Genomic DNA, 19,419 nt, shown 5'->3' on the forward strand with positions numbered 1-19,419 from the left:
ATCACATTATAGAGACCAAAAGCCAAGCAGTGCCCTTCATTTTGTAGTTTTTTCCTTCTTCCTCGCTCCTTTTTGTTATTGTTGCTGGAAATACTCTGCGGGGGTGGGGGGTGGGGGGTGGGTTTCATCCTCCCTAATCAGACAATTATACAAGTTTTCCTCTAGAAAGTCTCAATCCAGTGCCATCAGAGTTAGGGGACTTAGTGGCAACGGCTTTTTAAAAATTTTATTTTTTATTTTTTGACGGGTAGAGTTATAGACAGTGAGAGAGTGAGTGAGAGAGAGAGAGAGAGAGAGAGAGAGAGAGAAAGGTCTTCCTTCCATCGGTTCACTCCCGAAATGGCCGCTATGGCTGGCGCTGCGCTGGCCAGAAGCCAGGTGCTTCTCCTGGTCTCCCACGGGGTGCAGGACCCAAGCACTTGGGCCATCCTCCACTGCCCTCCTGGGCCACAGCAGAGAGCTGGACTGGAAGAGGAGCAACCGGCACTAGAACCCAGCACCCATATGGGATGGCGGCGCTGCAGGTGGAGGATTAACCAAGTGAGCCTCGGGCCCGGCCGCTTCTTTTTAAGAGCCCTCAGCTGGGGCTTGTGCTGTGGTGCAGCAGGTTAAGCTACCACCTGCAACACGACAACCCACATGGGCACCAGTTCGAGTCCCGGCTACTTCACTTCCAATCCATCTCCCTGCTAATGTGCCTGGAAAAGTGGCAGAAGATGGCCCAAGTTCCTGGTCCCCTGCTCCCACATGGGAGACCTGGAAGAAGCTCCTGGCTCAGGCCTGGCCCAGCCCTGGGTCACTGTGGCCATTTGGAGAGTAAACCAGCAGAAGGAAGATTTCTCTCTCTCCTAACTCTCTCAAATAAATATAAAATTCAATACCTCTATAAAAAAAAAAAAAAGACCCCCCAGCTATGTAAGGTTTAATCTGACTCACTTATACTACTGGGGTGGCACGGGTGCCACCCCCTCTAAGCCCCAGGGAAAGGATATTTATTGAAGCACCAACAGCAGAGGTACTTAAAGGTCCCAGGAGGCCTCTGCCTTTAGACGTGTTCTTTCAGCCCACCATCGAACTGTTGCCTTTTTAAAAAGATTATTTCTTTATTTTCTTTATTATTTATTTATTTTGTGAAAGAGAGAGCAGCATCTTCCATCTGCTGGTTCAACCCCTGCCCCCGTGGCCACAACGCTGGGAGCTTTATAATACTTAGTCTTTATTTAATTTCTTTTTTTTTTTTTTTTTTTGACAGGCAGAGTGGACAGTGAGAGAGAGAGAGACAGACAGAAAGGTCTTCCTTTTGCCGTTGGTTCACCCTCCAATGGCCGCCGCGGTTGGCGTGCTGCGGCCGGCGCACCGCGCTGATCCGATGGCAGGAGCCAGGTGCTTCTCCTGGTCTCCCATGGGGTGCAGGGCCCAAGTACTTGGGCCATCCTCCACTGCACTCCCTGGCCACAGCAGAGAGCTGGCCTGGAAGAGGGGCAACCGGGACAGGACCGGTGCCCCGACCGGGATTAGAACCCGGTGTGCCGGCGCCGCAAGGCGGAGGATTAGCCTAGTGAGCCGCGGCGCTGGCGTCTTTATTTAATTTCAACTCTTCTATATGGAAATCATTTGAAGATATAATCCTTGGCCGGTGCCGGGGCTCACTAGACTAATCCTCCGCCTGCGGCGCCGGCACCCCGGGTTCTAGTCTCGGTCGGGGCGCCGGTCCTGTCCCGGTTGCTCCTCTTCCAGTCCAGCTCTCTGCTGTGGCCCAGGAAGGCAGTGGAGGATGACCCAAGTGCTTGGGCCCCTGCACCTGCATGGGAGACCAGGAGAAGCACCTGGCTCCTGTCTTTGGATCAGCGCAGCGGCGGCCGCAGTGGCCATTTGGGGGGTGAATCAACAGAAGGAAGACCTTTCTCTGTCTCTCTCTCTCACTGTCTAACTCTGCCTGTGGAAAAAATAGATATAATCCTTAAACATTAAAGGCTGTAAACCATAGAAATTTCAGATCTCTAATATGAGAAGTTACATCACAGTCCTTCCATTGTATCTCACACTGGGAGTGATTTAAGGAATGCATAAGGGATTGGACTTAATTCCTTATAAACGGCAGGAATTTCAAAGATTGCAGAAGCTTTCCTCCTAGTAAGACAGAGGTTTTTATTTTGTTTTCTTTTTATTTTTTTTTACAGGCAGAGTGGACAGTGAGAGAGAGAGAGAGACAGAGAGAAAGGTCTTCCTTTTTGCCGTTGGTTCACCCTCCAATGGCCGCCGCGGCCGGTGCACTGCGCTGATCCGAAGGCAGGAGCCAGGTGCTTATCCTGGTCTCCCATGGGGTGCAGGGCCCAAGCACTGGGCCATCCTCCACTGCCTTCCCGGGCCACAGCAGAGAGCTGGCCCGGAAGAGGGGCAACCGGGATAGAATCCGGCGCCCCGACCGGGACTCGAACCCGGTGTGCCGGCGCCACAGGTGGAGGATTAGCCTATTGAGCCGCGGCACCGGCCTTATTTTGTTTTCTTACTAGTAAACCTTCTTCAATTCCAATCTTCTTTAGGGACATATGCACATCTAAAAACTGATTGGAGAAGTACTTGATAGATACAGCCAGCTCACATTTTGAGGATCTGCCTGCAAGAAACAAAGACTGTTCGGTTTCAGGATTTTCTCGCCTTACGTCCTGTCTCTAAATTTCCACTTTCAAAGTCAAAGAAACTAAGATCTTACACACTCGCACAACGACTAAATCGCAGAAGGCTAAGGGTAATAGAAGTGAAAGCGCCACAATATTCAGTAGATAAAGGCACCCAAAGGAGGGAAAAAAAAAAAAACACGAATATTCTGAGCAGTTCAGGTGCGCAGTCTGCTTCCTCACATTGCAGAAGGAAAAACCACGCCCAGAGGCTAAACAAACACGCACACCAGCTTGGGGGTCCCACACTCCCCCTGCTGGGGACCCCAACCCTCCACTGAGGGTCAGTCCTCGGGGACCCAGCACGGCCTGCTCTCTGCAGACGTCACAGCGCACCATCGGGGTTCTAACCCAGTCACTAAACCGCGCGAAACACAACCAGCGACTTTCACCGACCTCCCTAACGGGTGAAAACACACACACAGAAAAACAAAAACCAAACCAAACCATGCTTACGGCAGCCAGCACTGCGGATGCAAAAAACTCAAACCTCGCCAATGCTCAACCCCAGCCTACGGGTCGCCAGCCGTCCGGGGCGGCCAAGGGCTCCCTCCCGCCCCCTTGCGCAAGGGGGACCCCGCGGGACCCCGGGGCGAAACGCGCCTCTCGGGACGCGGCTCCGGCTCTGGCCCCTGGGCACAGCCGTGCGGGGCTTCGAGACGCCGCTTCCCGCACATTTAGAAAAAACACACATGGAAGCGGGGGGCCGCTGGGGGCCGCTGGGGGCAGAGAGGGCCGGCGGACCCCCCACGCCGAGTCCGCGTGCTCCCGCGACCCTCCGCCGTCAGCGCACAGGCTGAGGAGACGCGGGGCCTCCAGCCCGCGGGGCGCCGGCGCCGGGAACCAAAGGCCGAGGGGCGCCGGCGCCGACCTCCCCGTGCGAAGGCCGCGTCCCGCCACAGCCGGTTCCAGCCCCCGCTCCCTCCTCAGGACGCCCGGCTGCGGGCACTCACCATGTCCGGGCTCCCGGGCGGTCCCGCCGAGGCCGCGGAGACCCTGAGGCCCGAGGCGGCGAGGACCCGGGAGACCCCGAGGCCCGAGGCCGCTCACCGCCCACGTGACACGGGCGGCGCGGGGCGCGTGCCCACGAACGCGCCGCCTGCGGAGCGTCGCCACGCCCACCTTGCCGAAGGCGCTGCTGATTGGACAGTCCGCGAGGCCCCGCCTACGAGATGGACAGGTTCAGGGACGGTGGCTTCGCGGAAGGGCCTCGCGTTCGGGGGTCGCGCGTTGGTGTTCAGCGCGCACTTGTCGCCAGCCCTCCACGCGACCCTTGGCGCCCTCCCGCCGCTGTTTCAGATCGTGGGGGTGGGGGGGACGGGGACTCGAGGCTGCGCGGGGCTCAGGTTATGAACGTTACCCCCCCCCCCTTCCTTCACGAAGCCTGTGTCTGGTTCCCGCTGAGCTGCTGTGAATGCCATTGCTGCAGACGGCCGGGTGTTTGGCACAGAACAGAGACCCCGCTGGGGACGCCTGCGTCCCATTCTGCGGTGCCCGGGTTCGAGTCCAAGCTTCCCTCCGAGGCCAGCTCCCTGCGCATGCGCACCCTGGGAGGCAGCAGGTGGCGGTTCAAGTACTGGGGTCCCTGCCGCCCCCGTGGGGGACCCGGATGGAGTTCCGGGCTCCTGGTGTTGGCCTAGCCTGTTGCGGAACCAGCAGATGGAAACTCTCCCCCTCCCCTTAAATAAAATTAATAAATACATCATGAAGCTTTTTTCATACCAGTCAGTAACCTCCCTAATTGATAATGAAGGTACCTAAGATGCTATGCCTAAGGAGCTATGTCTTTAAACAGACACAGGGGGCCGGTATTGTGTCGAGAGAAGGGCGACAAGGCATCCCAGATGGGCGCCAGTTTCAGTTCAGTCCCAGCTGCTCCACTTCTGATGCAGCTCTCTGCTAGTGGCCTGGGAAAGCAGTGCAGGATGGCCCAAGTGCTCGGGTCTCTACCACCCACACTGGAGACCCGAATGAAGCTCCTGGCCCTGCCTGACCCAGCCCTGGCCCTTGTGGCCATCTAGGGAGGAAACCAGTGCAGGGAAGATCTCTCAAAATAAATAAATCTTTTCAAAAAATATAGCAAAATATTCCAAATATTTAATAATTTCTATTTTGAGTGAAGTACATCATAATTACAAAATAAAGTATAAAATGTTTTATGGCTAAATAATAATTGTATAAATTTCTGTGGCCTACACAGCTATGGTAATTAATAGGTCCTGGGCTCTTCACAGCCTGACCACATGTCCCTCCTGTCTCAAGACACTACTAACGATGTAGACTTGCATGGATATTCTTCAGTCTTACCATCCACTATTGCTCACCGAGCAGCATTTGGCTTAATTTTACCACTTTGGAACTGTGAAATAAAATGGAGAAAAAATGAAAAATAAATAAAATAAAATGAAGGGATGGGCGTCTCCAGGCTTCCCTCCTTCCCACGTGTTTCCCATGTGCTGGTCTTGCGACCTGGGCCATCCCACTTGCGTGTCCATTCTATGTAGGGCAGGATTTCGCTTGCTTTTTCATTTTTGCTCTTACAGAAAATCCTCACGTCTGTTAGTGCCCGGGCGTAACAGCTTCGCTATAGAGAACATGTGGTGGGTTCAAGGTTCCGAGCAGCTTCAAACTTACCAGCGTTACTGTAATGGAGGCTATGAAGAGACCCTCCCACCTTTTCTCGATAGGTGTTCATCCCAATGTCGTGGCTGTGATCGCAGAATTATTTAGTGTATGACCCAGTGGCTGTGGGTCGTTAGCTTTGGGGATTTCTGAGTTTGTGTGACTAAGTGTGTGGGTAGTGACAAAGTCTATGGGATTTTTTTTTTTAAAGTACTTATTTGATAGGCAGAGTTGGGGGGGGAGGGGTTTCATCTTCATCCATGGCATCATTCCCCAAATGGCCCAAAAGCCAGGGCTGGGCCAGGCAGAAGCCAGGAGCTCCATCTGGGTCTCCCATGTGGATGGCAGAGACCCAAGCACTTGGGCCATCTTCCATGTGGATGGCAGGGACCCAAGCACTTCGGCCATCTTCCATGTGGATGGCAGGGACCCAAGCACTTGGGCCATCTTCCCCTGCTCTCCCAGGTGCATTAGCAGGGAGCTGGATCAGAAGTGGAGCAGCTGGGACTCGAACTGGCGCCCATGAGCAGAGGCCCTGGCACATTCCAGTTTCCAGCTGTTTGAAAAGACTCAGTAAGATATTTCCAGGGAACAGCTACTGAACCCTTTGACCAAAGAAATGCATTGTTGCAATCACATGTCACAAACCTGACTGAGCATGTCTGGAGGGGCTCCGAGCCACTGGAGGACATCAGACACTCAGAGCCTGCCTGCCGTGGGGGAGATGGAACCGCTGGGATCCACGGCACTGCACGACAGGGCTGCTCTGTGACTGCACCATGGCAGTGGCCACATAGTCATCGTGTACAAAGTGCACCACACCTGACACCAGAGAGGACGGAAGTCAGGGGATCAGGGATCCAAACTGCAGACAGATCTCTGTGGAAACCTGCACCTCTGAGAAAATGAATGAGCAGCCTCTGGTGGTTTCTGCATACTCTTGATTGGCAGGGCAAAGTATCAGACAGCAGGTGTCAGCCGGCGCTGTGGCGCAGTGGGTTAATTCCCCACCTGCGGCGCCAGCATCCCATGTGGGTGCTGGTTCGAGTCCTGCCTGCTCCTTTTCCGATCTGGCTCTCTGCTGTGGCCTGGAATAACAGCAGAAGATGGCCCAAGTCCTTGGGCCCCTGCACCCTCATGGGAGACCCAGAAGAAGCTCCTTGGCTCCTGGCTTCGGATCAGCCCAACTCCAGCCATTGTAGCCATCTGGGGAGTGAACCAGTGGATGAAAGACCTCTCTCGCTGTCTTTTCCTCTGTCTATAACTGTTCTTCTCAAACAAATAAAATCTTAAAAGAAAAAAAAAAAAAAAAAGCAGGTGTCCACAAAGTCCTTATGCTTTTGTCCGTGACTCCTGTCTGCATCACTTCCACATTCCAAGCGCCATGCAAGTTCCACCACCAATGATTTCTAACGTGGAAACAGGAAGGGAACAGGTTCTAGAAAATTCAGCTTGCAATGCCAACACCGATACAATCCAAGGAGGACATCTCCAAATCTAGTTTATTTTCTTATCATAGACCTTATTTTTCAAAAATTTACTTACTTATTTATTTGAAACACAGAGCAAGAGAGAGGAAGAGACAAAAATAGTAAGAGCTTCCATCCGCTGGTTCACTCCCCAGATGACTGCAACAGCTGGGGCTTGGCCAGGCCAAAGCCAGGAGCCAGGAAATTTCATCCTGGTCTCCCCACATGGGTGGCAGGCGTCCAAGTACCTGGGCCATCTTCTGCTGCCTTCCTAAGTGCATTAGCACGCATCTACAGCTTGAGTGTGGCCCTCAGGGCTGGTGTGTTAATTCAGGTTCCACAGTGAGGTTATCGAGGGGATGGACATGTGACCCATTGAGTTTCTGGCGGGCTGGGGCGAGGGAAGATAGCTAAGGATACTAGGATGTAGTCCTTATGATTGAATCCGGGTAGACCTGCAAGGCAGAACAGGCACATACACAGGCCTGCTCCCTGATCCTGTGCTGCCGGCAAGCCTCCTATCAGATGCAGCCCACTGCTCTGACAAAAAACCCAGAGCTGAAGCAAACCTTCTTGAGAATGATGATAGCAAAGAAAAGCAGACCGATCCACCCCCTGATGCTCCTACCCTCCGTAGAGAAGATCCAGACCCGCACCCAGCTTTTCCTCCGAGCCCCCATTTCCACCAAAGTTTCACCATTTGCTCACCATCTTGTTTCTCTCTCACATGCCCACAAATAAGCACCAGGACTGTACGAATTTGTTTTCTGTGTCTCTATTCAGAGTCTAGGGTGCCTGAATTCTTCGTGCTATGTTTTTGAGTATACAATACTGTTCTATGAGGGACACGGTGTTTTAGTTGCAGTGTTTGGTGCTGGGGCACAACGGGTAAAGCTGCTGCCTGTGATGCCGGCAATTCAAATGAACACTGGTTTGAATCCTGGCTGCTCCACTTCGGATCCAGCTCCCTGCTAATGCACCTCGGAAAGCAGCAGCAGATGGCCCAAGTGCTTGGGCCCTTGCAACCCATGTGGGAGACCTGGATGGAATTCTTGACTCCTGGCTTCTGCCTGAACCAACCCCAACTGTTGCAGCCATCTGGAGAGTGAACCAGCTGATGGAAGATCTTTTTCTATCTCTCCCTCTCTTTGTAACTTTCAAATAAATAAATCTTTTTTAAAAAATGACTTAGTTGGAATGGTGAGGCTATTTGTTTTTTGCTAGTGTGACCTCATCTGCCATATATATTAGTGAGTTCATCTTTTTTTTTTTTTTTTCCTAAGATTTATTTGAAAGGCAGTATTACAGAGAGGGAGAGACAGAGAAATATTTTACATCCACTTGTTCATTCCCCAAGTGGCCACAATAGCTGAGGCTAGGCCAGGCCGGAGCCAGGAGCCTGGAACTTCATTCATGTCTCTCATGTGGGCAGCAGGGGTCCACGGACTTGGGCCACCTTTCACTGCTTCCCCAGGTGCATTAGCAGGGAGCTGGATCTGAAGTAGAGCAGCTGGGACTGGAACTAGCGCCCATGTGGGATGTCTGCTCAACCCGCTGTGCCACAATGCCAACCTCTATGTATCTTTTTTTTTTTTTTTAATGTTTATTTTTATTTATTTGAAAGAGCGAGACACACAGAAGAGACAGGAACAATTTCCACTTGCTGGTTCACTCTGTCAATGTCCACAACAGTCAGGGCTGGGCCAGGCCAAAGCCAGGAGCTCAGGGTCCCCCATGTAGGTGGTGGGGACCCCAGTACTTGAGTCATCAGCTGCCGCCTCCCAGGGTGCATCAGCAAGAAACTGGGCAGAGCAGAGGAGCTAGGGTTCACGCTAGCTCTCTAATTTGGACTGAGGTGATGCCAAGCCATGGTTTGATCTGCTGCACTAGAACAGTCACCCAAAGTTTAGATATCCTGACTGAGGTACTTTACTGAAAACAATAAAACAACAAACCTGTTTAGGGGCCGGCTCTGTGGCGCAGCAGGTTAAAGCCCCGGCCTGAAGTGCTGGCATCCCATATGGGCGCTGGTTCTAGTCCCAGCCGCTCCTCTTGCGATCCAGCTCTCTCCAATGGCCTGGGAAAGCAGTGAAAGGTGACCTAAGTGCTTGAGCCCCTGCACCCATGTGGGAGACCCGGAAGAAGCTCCTGGCTCCTGGTTTCAGATTGGCAAAGCTCGAGGCATTGCAGCCAATTGGGGAGTGAACCAGTGGATGAAAGACCTCTCTCTCTCTCTCTCTTTTTCCTCTCCTTCCCTCTCTGTGTAACTCTGACTTTCATATAAAATAAATAAATCTTTTTTTAAAAGAAAAAAAAGAAAACCTATTTAATGTATTTTATGAGCTGGCCTCATCCTCACCAAAAGCTAAGCCTCACGCTGTTGAAAAGACAACGTGAGGTCCCTCCGACATCAGACATTGCTCCTCAGGGGCCGTGAAGGATCATGGGGAAAACAGAGGCATCTTGGAATCTCGTCCTTAACACTGGTCAAAGAACATGCGTCACATCCCAAAAATGGCCAGCATCTCCTTCTTCTCATTAATATGAATGACTGGGGCTTCCAAGTCCTTCCGTTGTACCTGCTAAATAAAAACTATTGGGATTCCCAAGGATGGACAGAACTCACTCCATCTTCCTAATCAGCCCATATGAAGGAAGCAGAAAGTACTAGAAGCCTTTCAAAACTCTCACGGAGCTGCAGTGCCATGTGGTTCACGGTCAGGTTCAGTGCTACAACTTTATTACAGTGCTTTGCCAGCGCCTGCCATCCTGCTACTCACAACCGTTCAGATTTCACTTCTGATGCTGAGGGAAGAAGAAACCATGATAAAAAATCCCAACTATGTAATGTATTTAAAGCAGAATTTTACATGAGAGCAGAAGGCCTGTGGTGGTCCACACACAGTATCTGGTGAACAACAAGGCAAAATTATACAGTCAACCAGACCCAGGATGGCACTGGGACAGATGCTTTAATCTACTTCTCAGGAAACAGAAGACGGTAACGTTTGCTGCCTGAAAATGTTTAATATGAAAATACTTCTAAGACACGCACACGCGCACACACACACACACAAAACTTCCACTTGAGAAAAACAATGCATATTTCAAAAATCACACAGATAAAACAAGACTGAAAATGACCCGAGGGATTACATTGAGTCTTGACGAACAGGAAACACCTATGGGCTTCCAGAAATGAGCAAGGTGGTGCCTCTCACGTGAAAGATGACGTGAGGGCAAAAAATACCCAAGTTCTCATCAAGTTGTTTCACTTTGTTTATTAAACACTTTTTTACTTATTTGAAAGGCAGAGTTAGAGACAGAGAAGGAGAGAGACAGATTTTCCAGATTTGGCTACAATAGCCAAGGCTGGGCCAGGCCAAAGGCAGGAGCCAGGAGCTACATCCAAGTCTCCGACGAGTGGCAGGAGCCCAAGCACCTGGGCCATCTTCCACTGCTTTTCCAGGTGCATTGGCAGGGAGCTGGATCCCCAGTGGAGCCGGGACTCGAACTGGTGCCCACAGGGGATGCCTGCGTTGTAGGTGGCGGCTTAGCCCACTGCACCACGGCACCAGCTCCCATCAGGCTGCTTCATGGTGACATCGCTGCAGCTGTCATGTGAATAAAGAGCAGCCGCCACCTGTACGAACAAGGGTTTTGCGTCAACGAGGCCTTCTACAAAGTCAGGAGAGGGCGGAGCATACCTCCCCAAGAGAACATCCCCAAGTGTGACGGCACAAACCGGGAGCCTCACAGACACCCTAGGGCTTGGAGGAAATCCCAAACTGCCAGTGGGTCTTTCACGTGGAGACCTCCATGGATACCTACACCCCTAAGAAAATGTAGTGAAGTAGTTGGTGGGGGATTCTGATGGTAGTTTTGATTGGCAAAAGAATCAGAAAAATGAGATGGAAGAAGGTGTCTACCCCACCCCCTTATTATTCTGTGTCTCTGGTGGCTCCAGATACGACTATTTTCTTCACTTCCACCTCCCAAACCTCTAAGTTGGGCTGCCAGTAAAATTTAAGACGGACTCACAAAGTGACTGGATTCTGAAAAACCTCATTCTTAACACTGGAGTAACACAACCCAGAGATCCAGCTCCAATTCTGAACTCTGTGGTCCTATGTCACAGGTCTTTTTCCCCGGATTCAAAGTGGACCATCAAAATAATGGCCAGACATACTGCCACTAAAGAGCAACAACAGAGGAAAATAATTTATTATACTCTATAATAAATTCTGCAGATGAAGAAAATGAAATAAACGTCTGTGCTCCATAAAATAAATAAGTAAATAAAAAATAAAACCAGTTGGGGAGGGCACTGTACTGCAGGCAGGTCCCCAAGCTATAATGGAGCACCAGTCTGGGCCCTGGCTTCTCTGCTTCTGGTCCAGCCTCCTGCCAATGCACCCTGGAGGCAGCAGATGACAGCTCAAGTGTGTGTACTCCTACCACCAATGTGGGAGACCCAGGAAAAGTTTCAGACCCCTGGTTTTGGCCCAGCCCAGCTCTGGGAAGTAAACCACTCAATGGAAAATCTCTCTCTCTCTCTCTCTCTCTCAAAGAAAGGTAGCCTATATATAATATGGATGAGAGATATCCAGAAGTTGCCTCAAGGCCAGTAAGAAAATCCCAACAAAGACTAATTTTTCATTTGCCCATTAATCTCACAACAGTTAAAAAACTAGATAAAACTTTAAAATTAAATATCCATGCATATTATAAGTACATTTCAATTCACCCATGTCCAAAACACTGCAAAATGGATAAATACGAATTCTATTAAGTGATTTAAGAAAAACACATTACCCATTAAACTTCTGTACCTCTGCTTAAAATATAAAGAATTACTTACTTCAATACTTTTTGTGAGAATTAATAGAAAGCCATAGTTCAGAGATCCCTATTTTGACCCTGGATAAAGAAAATCAATTCAGAGGCCAGTGTGGTGGCACAGCAGGTAAAGCCGGCACTTGCAACACCAGCATCCGTTATGAGCACCAGTTCATGTCCCACCTGCTCCGCTTCTAAACCAGCTCCCTGCTAATGGCCTGGGAAAAGCAGCAGAAGATGGCCTAAGAGTTTGGGTCCCTGTCATCCACATGGGAGACCCGGATGAAGCTCCTGATTTCAGCCTGGCCCAATCCTGGCCATTGCGACCATCTGGGCAGCGAGCCAGCAGATGGAACTTTGTCTTCATCTCTCCCTCTCTCTCTGTAACTCTTTCAAGTTAATTAATCTTTAAAAAAATCAATTTGTAGCTGGCGCCGTGGCTTAACAGGCTAATCCTCCGCCTTGCGGCACCAGCACACGGGGTTCTAGTCCCGGTTGGGGCACCGGATTCTATCCTGGTTGCCCCTCTTCCAGGCCAGCTCTCTGCTATGGCCCGGAAAGGCAGTGGAGGATGGCCCAAGTGCTTGGGCCCTGCACCCTCATGGGAGACCAGGAGAAGCACCTGGCTCCTGGCTTCGGATTGGCACGAAACGCCGGCCGCAGCAGCCATTGGAGGGTGAACCAACGGCAAAAAGGAAGACCTTTCTCTCTGTCTCTCTCTCACTATCCACTCTGCCTGTCAAAAAAAAAAAAAAAAAATCAATTTGTAACTTTTTTACCACTGGCCTCACCTTGTATGCTTTATGGAACATTACATACAGATGAATTTGCATCAGGCTGTTACTATTATTTGGGTCAGGACCATGTCTGTACGCTGAGAATATTCACATGTCTCCGAGCACCTGCTCTAGCTGGAAGCTCCCATCTGCGTCTCATACTTACAAGGCTGAATCCACCGGGCACCCCTAGAAAGGCGGTGAGGACGAAAGCCTTCGCCCGTTTCTTCTATGAGGTTTCTCTCCAATCTGAGAGCTCTTCCGCGCTTGCGTTTTGTGCACGCTGAGAAGTTTTCATGGATTGGAGCTGGCAGAACAGGCTGAAGGCCAGGCTTCACCACACTGTGCAGGGGCTCAGGGCTTCCCCTCGGTGTGCGTCCGCGCGTGCACGTGCAGGTAGCTGGAGCGGCTGAAGGCTTTGCCACATGTCTTGCACTCATAGGGCTTCTCCCCGGTGTGGGTCTTTTCGTGTCTTTGGAGGGAACTGGACGACGTGAAGGCTTTCCCGCACTGCTTGCACGCATAGGGCTTCTCCCCCGTGTGGGTCCGTTCGTGGATTCGGAAGGAACTGGAGCGGCTGAAGGCCTTGCCGCACTGCTGGCACTGATGCAGCTTCTCGCCCGTGTGGTACCGCTCGTGGATCTGGAACGAGCTGGCGCAGATGAACGTTTTCCCGCACTGGCCGCATTTGTAAGGCCCCTCGCCGGTGTGTGTAAGCATGTGCCGGCGAAACATGGCCAGGGAGATGAAGGTCTTCCCGCACTCGGCGCACTCCGAGCGCGCGTCCTGGCGGCTGTGCGTCCGCTCGTGGATCCGGAAGCTGCTGCATCGGCTGAAGGCTTTCCCGCATTTCGTGCACTCGTAGGGCTTCTCCCCGGTGTGAGTCCTCTCGTGCCTTTGGAAAGAACTGGGACAATTGAAGGTCTTCCCGCACCGCTTGCAGCCATAGGGCTTCTCCCCCGTGTGCGTGCGCTCGTGGATCCGGAAGTTTCGGGAGCAGCTGAAGGCCTTGCCACACCGCTGGCACTCGTACGGCTTCTCCCCGGTGTGCGTCCGCGCGTGCATGTGCAGGTAGATGGAGCGGCTGAAGGCTTTGCCGCACCTCTTGCACTCGTAGGGCTTCTCCCCGGTGTGGGTCTTCTTGTGTCTTTGGAGGGAACTGGACGACGTGAAGGCTTTGCCGCATTTCGTGCATCCGTGTGGCTTCTCTCCCGTGTGCGTCCGTCTGTGTTTCTCAAAGGAGCTGGACAGGCTGAAGGCCTTGCCGCACTGCTGGCACTGGTGCAGCTTCTCGCCCGTGTGGTACCGCTCGTGGATCTGGAACGAGCTGGCGCAGATGAACGTTTTCCCGCACTGGCCGCATTTGTAAGGCCCCTCGCCGGTGTGAGTGAGCATGTGCCGGCGAAACATGGCCAGGGAGATGAAGGTCTTCCCGCACTCGGCGCACTCGGAGCGCGCGTCCTGGAGGCTCGGAGTCCGACCGTGCCCTTGAACTTTACCGGCACAATCAAAGGCCCTGTCACGTGCTGTACACTTGCAGGGTTTTTCTCCAGCGCGTGACCTCTTGTGGTTTTCAAAAGAGCTGGGACAACGGAAGCTCTGCCCACGCCCCTTACATTGGTAGGGTTTCTCTCCAGCGTGCGTCCTTTCAGGAACGTCACAGCACAGCTGACCACGCACGGCTCTCCCGCGTTCCTTCTCTCCGGGTGTTTCTTCCTCTTTCTGAGTTTCACATGGCGGGCGTCCAGTGTCTGTCTTCTTGTGCCCATGGAGGGCCGAATGACCGGTGAAGCCTTCCCACGTACCGCCTTGGCAGGCGTTCACTCCGGCAGAAGTTTTCACGTGCAGATGCTGATGGAGAATCGGGCTGAAGGTTTCTGGGCGTTGCTGGTCATCCTGACTTTCAGAGAGCCCCTCTCCTGGGAGACTTCTGTAGAAAACGAGAAGCACTGTTAGGAAGGGCTTTTTCACCATTTTTCTATCAACAGTGACTGCACAGATGTTGTCAAAGTGTGGTGGAATGAGGAGGCCATGCCAAGATGGCTGCTGGCAAGGGAGCGTCAGTTACTCAGGAATGGCTTTGAAACCCACCTGGCAATGGAGCCTGCCTGGCAACAGGCTGTGACTGGATGGCTTCGGATATTGCCTGGCAACAGGGTGTGACTGGTTAGGGCATAGACCGCCCCTTGACCGGATTGGCTGTCTTGGATATATAAGCTGCTGTACCAACTGAAATAAAGGAGTCTGCGGGCTGCTAGCCTCTGGCCTGATTTCACCCGACTCCCCTGGGGAGTCTGTGTGGTGACTCTGCGCCTCTTGCCCCCACCACACTCCTCCTCTCAGAATGAATCCACCTCAACATCCGTGATCAGGGACTTGAGAAAATGCTTGGCAACGGACACAGCTTGACCATAGTTATCCACATAGCGATACTGGGGCTGTCATTGTGATGCGGTGGGGTAAGCAGGTTGGGCCCCTGCACCCACGTGGGAGACAAGAAGCTCCTGGCTCCTGGCTTCTGATCGGCTCAGCTCTGGCTGTTGTGGCCATTTAGGGAGTGAACCAAATGGGGAGTGGATGGAAGATCTTTCTCTCTGTCTCTACCTCTCACTGTAACTCTTTCTAATAAGTAAAATTAAAAAAAAAAAGGAACTGGAAATACGGAAGACTTTACCACCGTGATTACGTTCATACAGCTTCTTTCCAGTGTGACAGCTTTCATGTATTTGAAACGAACTGGAGCAAATGAATGTTTTCCCACATTCCACACATGCATAAGGACAGCCATGTAATACTCAAGTAGATATTTCTGAACAGAATTTTTGATTGCTAAAAAAATTTGAGGGAACCAGCACTGAGAAGCAGTGGGTAAAGCTGCCACCGGTGGTGCCGGCATCCCATATGGGCACTGGTTTGAGTCCTGGCTGCTCCTCTTCTGATCCAGGTCTCTGCTACGGCCTGGGAAATCGTGGAAGATGGTCCAAGTCCTTGGGTCCCTGCACCCGCATGGGAGACCCGGAAGAAGCTCTTGGCTTCTGGCTTCAGGTTGCAAAACCTCTCTCTCTCTCTCTCTCCCTTTCTCTCTCCCTTTCTCCCTCTCTCTCTCCTTCCCTCCTTCTCTGTAACTCTGCCTTTCAAATAAATAAATAAATCTAAAAAAGAAAAAAAGGTAGGCCGGCACCACAGCTCACTAGGCTAATCCTTCGCCTGCAGCGCCAGGACCCCGGGTTCTAGTCCCGATCGGGGCACTGGATTTTGTCCCGGTTGTTCCTCTTCCAGTCCAGCTCTCTGCTGTGGCCCGGGAGTGCAGTGGAGGATGGCCCAGGTACTTGGGCCCTGCACCTGCATGGGAGACCAGGAGGAAGTACCTGGCTCCTGGCTTCAGATCGGTGCAGCACGCCAGCTGCAATGTGCCAGCCGTAGCGGCCACTTGGGGGGTAAACCAAGGGAAAAGGAAGACCTTTCTCTCTGTCTCTCTCTCTCTCACTGTCTAACGCCGCCTGTCAAAAAAAAAATAAAAATAAAAAGAAAGGAAGAAAGAAAAGGAAAGAAAAGAAAGAAAAAGAAAGAAAAAAAAAAAGAAGAAAAGAAGGGAAGAAAATTGAAGCTGGACTTCTGTATTTTATTGTTAAACTTTCTTGGCATGCTATGCTTCTCTCCAGGGATACTGTTTCCTGTTGTAGGTGCAAAGTACCTTAGGTTTCTCCCAAGATTTCTGTGCTCATCATCCAGGTCCTGGTCTTTCCATTTTATTCCTGAAACAGAGACCCAGAAAAATCATTATGAGTTATTACAACAGTTAGAGAAGACATAGTAGGTTCCAGGTTCAGGGTGCATGGCAACACTGCTGACCGAGTCAACAGCCTCCTGCTTTTCCCCACTGTGACTCTTGGAACAGTGTGCTGACCTACAAACAGCTGTCCTCTAATGACTTGGTGTGGGAATGTTACCCTTACCTACAGCAGCCAGGTTCCTGATGGTTTCTCGCATCACATCCCTGTAGAGATTCTTCTCAGAAGGATCCAGCAAAGCCCACTCCTCTGGGGTGAAAGTCACAGCCACATCCTCCAAGGTCACTGGGTCCTAGGAGATGCCACGTATGTGTACAAGAGAATGGGAGATGCTACGTGAAATCAAGCCAAATCCTATAGACAAACACCACACGTCTTTCTCTTATTTGTGGTAGTTAAGAAACAGAGAGAGTATGAGAATTGTGCTGATATCATTTCATCTGGCATATAGCTATATACATATATTTACATATAGCCCATCTTATGTAATTCCAAGAAGGACACTGGAGGAGCCGGTGTTGTGGTCTTTGAGGGTTAAGCTGCCTGTGACACCGGCATCCCATATGGGTGCCAGTTCAAGTCCCAGCTGCTCCACTTCCAATCCAGCTCCCTGCTAATGTGCCTGGGAAAGCAGCAGAGGATGGACCAAGTCCTTGGGCACCTGCACCCATGTGGGAGACCCAGAAGAGGCTCATAGTTCCTGGCTTCAGATCGGCTCAGCTCAGCTCCAGCCACTGTAGCCATTTGGGGAGTGAACCAGCAGATGGAAGACATCTCTCTCTCTGTCTTTCCCTCTCTCTGTAACTCTGTCTTTCAAATAAACAAAATAAATCTTTAAGAAAAGATTTAGGAACAGGCATTTGGCTACCTTAAAATGCTGGTGAGAACGTCCCTGCCCTATATCAAAATGCCTGAGTTTGATGCCTAGCTCCAGCTCCTAACTCCAGTTTCCTGCTAATCTAGACCCTGAGAGGCACTAGTGATCACTCAAGTAACTGGACTGCTGCTACCCACATGGGAGACCTGGGCTGTTCCCACTTCCTGCCTTTGGCCTGGCCCTACCCTGTCCAAGGAGGTCATGGGGAGAGCAGACAGGAGGATAGGAGCTCTCTCATTCTCTGTCTCTCAAATTAATTTTTTCAATCTACGATTTTGAAAGGTAACATTCCAACAGCATAATAGTAGCAGAGATTAAACAAACAGTGAGAAACAGGAAAAGCATCTTCAATGGAGCAGCATTTATAGGGAAAGTTCTTAATGACACAGCAGACATTTCAGAATAGTGGCAGAGGATCTGAATATCATGAGGATCTGAATATCTGGCTGAGGGCAACCCGCTATCCAACTGGAATACTCCATTGTACTGCCCTCTATTCCACAGAAAACAGTATCATTCATTTCAAGGTGAAAGGTAAAACTACAAAGCTGGGGCTGCCACTGGGGTGCATCAGGTCAAGTTACAGCTTGCAGCACAGGCATCCCGTATCAGAGTGCTGGTTTGAGTCCTGGCTACTCCACTCCGATTCGGCTTCCTGCCATTGTGCCTGGGAAGGTAGCAGAAGATGGTCCAGGTACTTGAGCCTCTGCCTTCTATGTGATAGATCAGGAGAGAATTCCCAGCTCCTAGCTTTAGCTAGGCCTAGTCTTGGCTGACGTGGCCTTTTGAGGAGTGAACCAGCAGTGGAAACCAATCAATCAGTATCTCTCTCTCTCTCTACCCCACCCTCAACTACCTTTCAAATAAATAAATAAATCTTTTTTTTTTTTAATTATTATACAATTCCCAGTTAAATGCCTTTTTGGTACAAAGATAGGCAGAACTGGGGCCAGCACTGTGGCGTAGCGGGTAATGCCGCTGCCTGTCCTCAGTGCTGGCATCCCACATGGGCGCTGGTTCGAGTCCTGGTTGTTCCACTTTCAGGGCCCCTGCACCCGTGTGGGAGACCCAGAGGAGGCTCTTGGTTCCTGGCTTCAGATCAGCACAGCTCCAGCCGTTGCGGCCAACTGGGGAGTGAACCAGCAGATGGTAGACTCTCTCTTTTCTCTGCCTTCTCTCTCTCTAACTCTGACTTTCAAATAAATAAATCTTAAAAAAAAAAAAAATAAGCATAAAAGCTTTCAATTTTGATCACAAACAAATCACCTACTTTTCTTGGTCTGAAGGCTTTTGCTGTCCTACCTGACAATCTTTTCCCCAAGTCTAAGCTCAGGAGGACTGCGGATAACCACAACTTGTTCTACAGAGATGTCCTCCGGTTCCCACAGGAGGAATGGATAATTCTTTGGGCTGACAGGGAACTGAAACCCACCACACTACGAAAGTCAGACTACAGGAGCCGGTGCTATGGCGCAGTGGGTTAACACTCTGGCTTGAAGCACCAGCATCCCATATGGGTGCCGGTTTGAGAACCGGCTGCTCCACTTCCAATCCAGCTCTCTGCTATGACCTGAGAAAGCAGAAGATGGCCAAAGTCCTTGGGCTCCAGGACCTGCATGGGAGACCCGGAAGAAGCTCCTGGCTCCTGGCTTTGAATCGGCACAGCTCCGGCCGTTGCATCCAGCTGGTAACGGACCAGCGGATGGAAGACCCCCTCCCCGCCGTGTAACTCTGACTTTCAAATAAATACATAAATGTTAAAAAAAAAAGTCAGACTACAATGTTACACTATCATAGCACTCATAAACTGTACACTCTAATAACACACCATATTAACTATATACAATACGTAAGTTTCATAAAAACATAACTATGCCATACTCTCCGTGTGTCACTACAAATTCCTAATGGAACAATCAAAGATCTAAATAAATGCAGAGATACCCCAAGCTCATAGATGGAAGCTGCAACGTTGTTAAGATATAAATTATCCCAATTAAGGATTATTCTAGCAAGTTACCTTGTAGGAAATAAACCGCCATTAGCTTTTAGGAAACCATAGTCAGTTTTAAACTTTAGAACCAAAGTTCACAGGGAAAGGCAGAGGACTCAGATCAAGTTGCAGCACTGATACCACTGGACTTCAAGGCTTGCTGTGGAACTACAGTGGTACAAACAGACCAACAGAACAACCCAGAAGCAAACCACACAAATATAGCCAGTTGATCTTAGATGAGGGAGCAAAGGCAATTCAATGGAAACAGTACAATCATTTCAACAAAAGATGTTGAAGAATCTGGACACCCATATGTGTGGAAATGAGTTAGAAGCAGCTTTTAAAACCTTCCCAAAGTTAGTGCAAAATGG

The 19,419-nt window shown here is 50.8% G+C and overlaps 1 protein-coding gene across 1 annotated transcript in view; it reads right to left on the reverse strand.

Annotated features, from left to right (window-relative positions):
* The window catches only part of LOC133749851 (zinc finger protein 709-like), a 48,890-nt gene that overhangs the window by 22,658 nt on the left and 6,813 nt on the right, over window positions 1–19,419 (reverse strand). Inside the window, 3 exon segments of the mRNA XM_062179207.1 lie at window positions 12,755–14,314; window positions 16,079–16,139; window positions 16,341–16,467. Of these exon segments, the coding sequence (XP_062035191.1) occupies window positions 12,755–14,314; window positions 16,079–16,139; window positions 16,341–16,467 (1,748 nt within the window).

The sequence above is a fragment of the Lepus europaeus genome, chromosome 20 (genome assembly GCF_033115175.1).
Source record: "Lepus europaeus isolate LE1 chromosome 20, mLepTim1.pri, whole genome shotgun sequence".
In the NCBI taxonomy this organism is placed as follows: domain Eukaryota; kingdom Metazoa; phylum Chordata; class Mammalia; order Lagomorpha; family Leporidae; genus Lepus; species Lepus europaeus.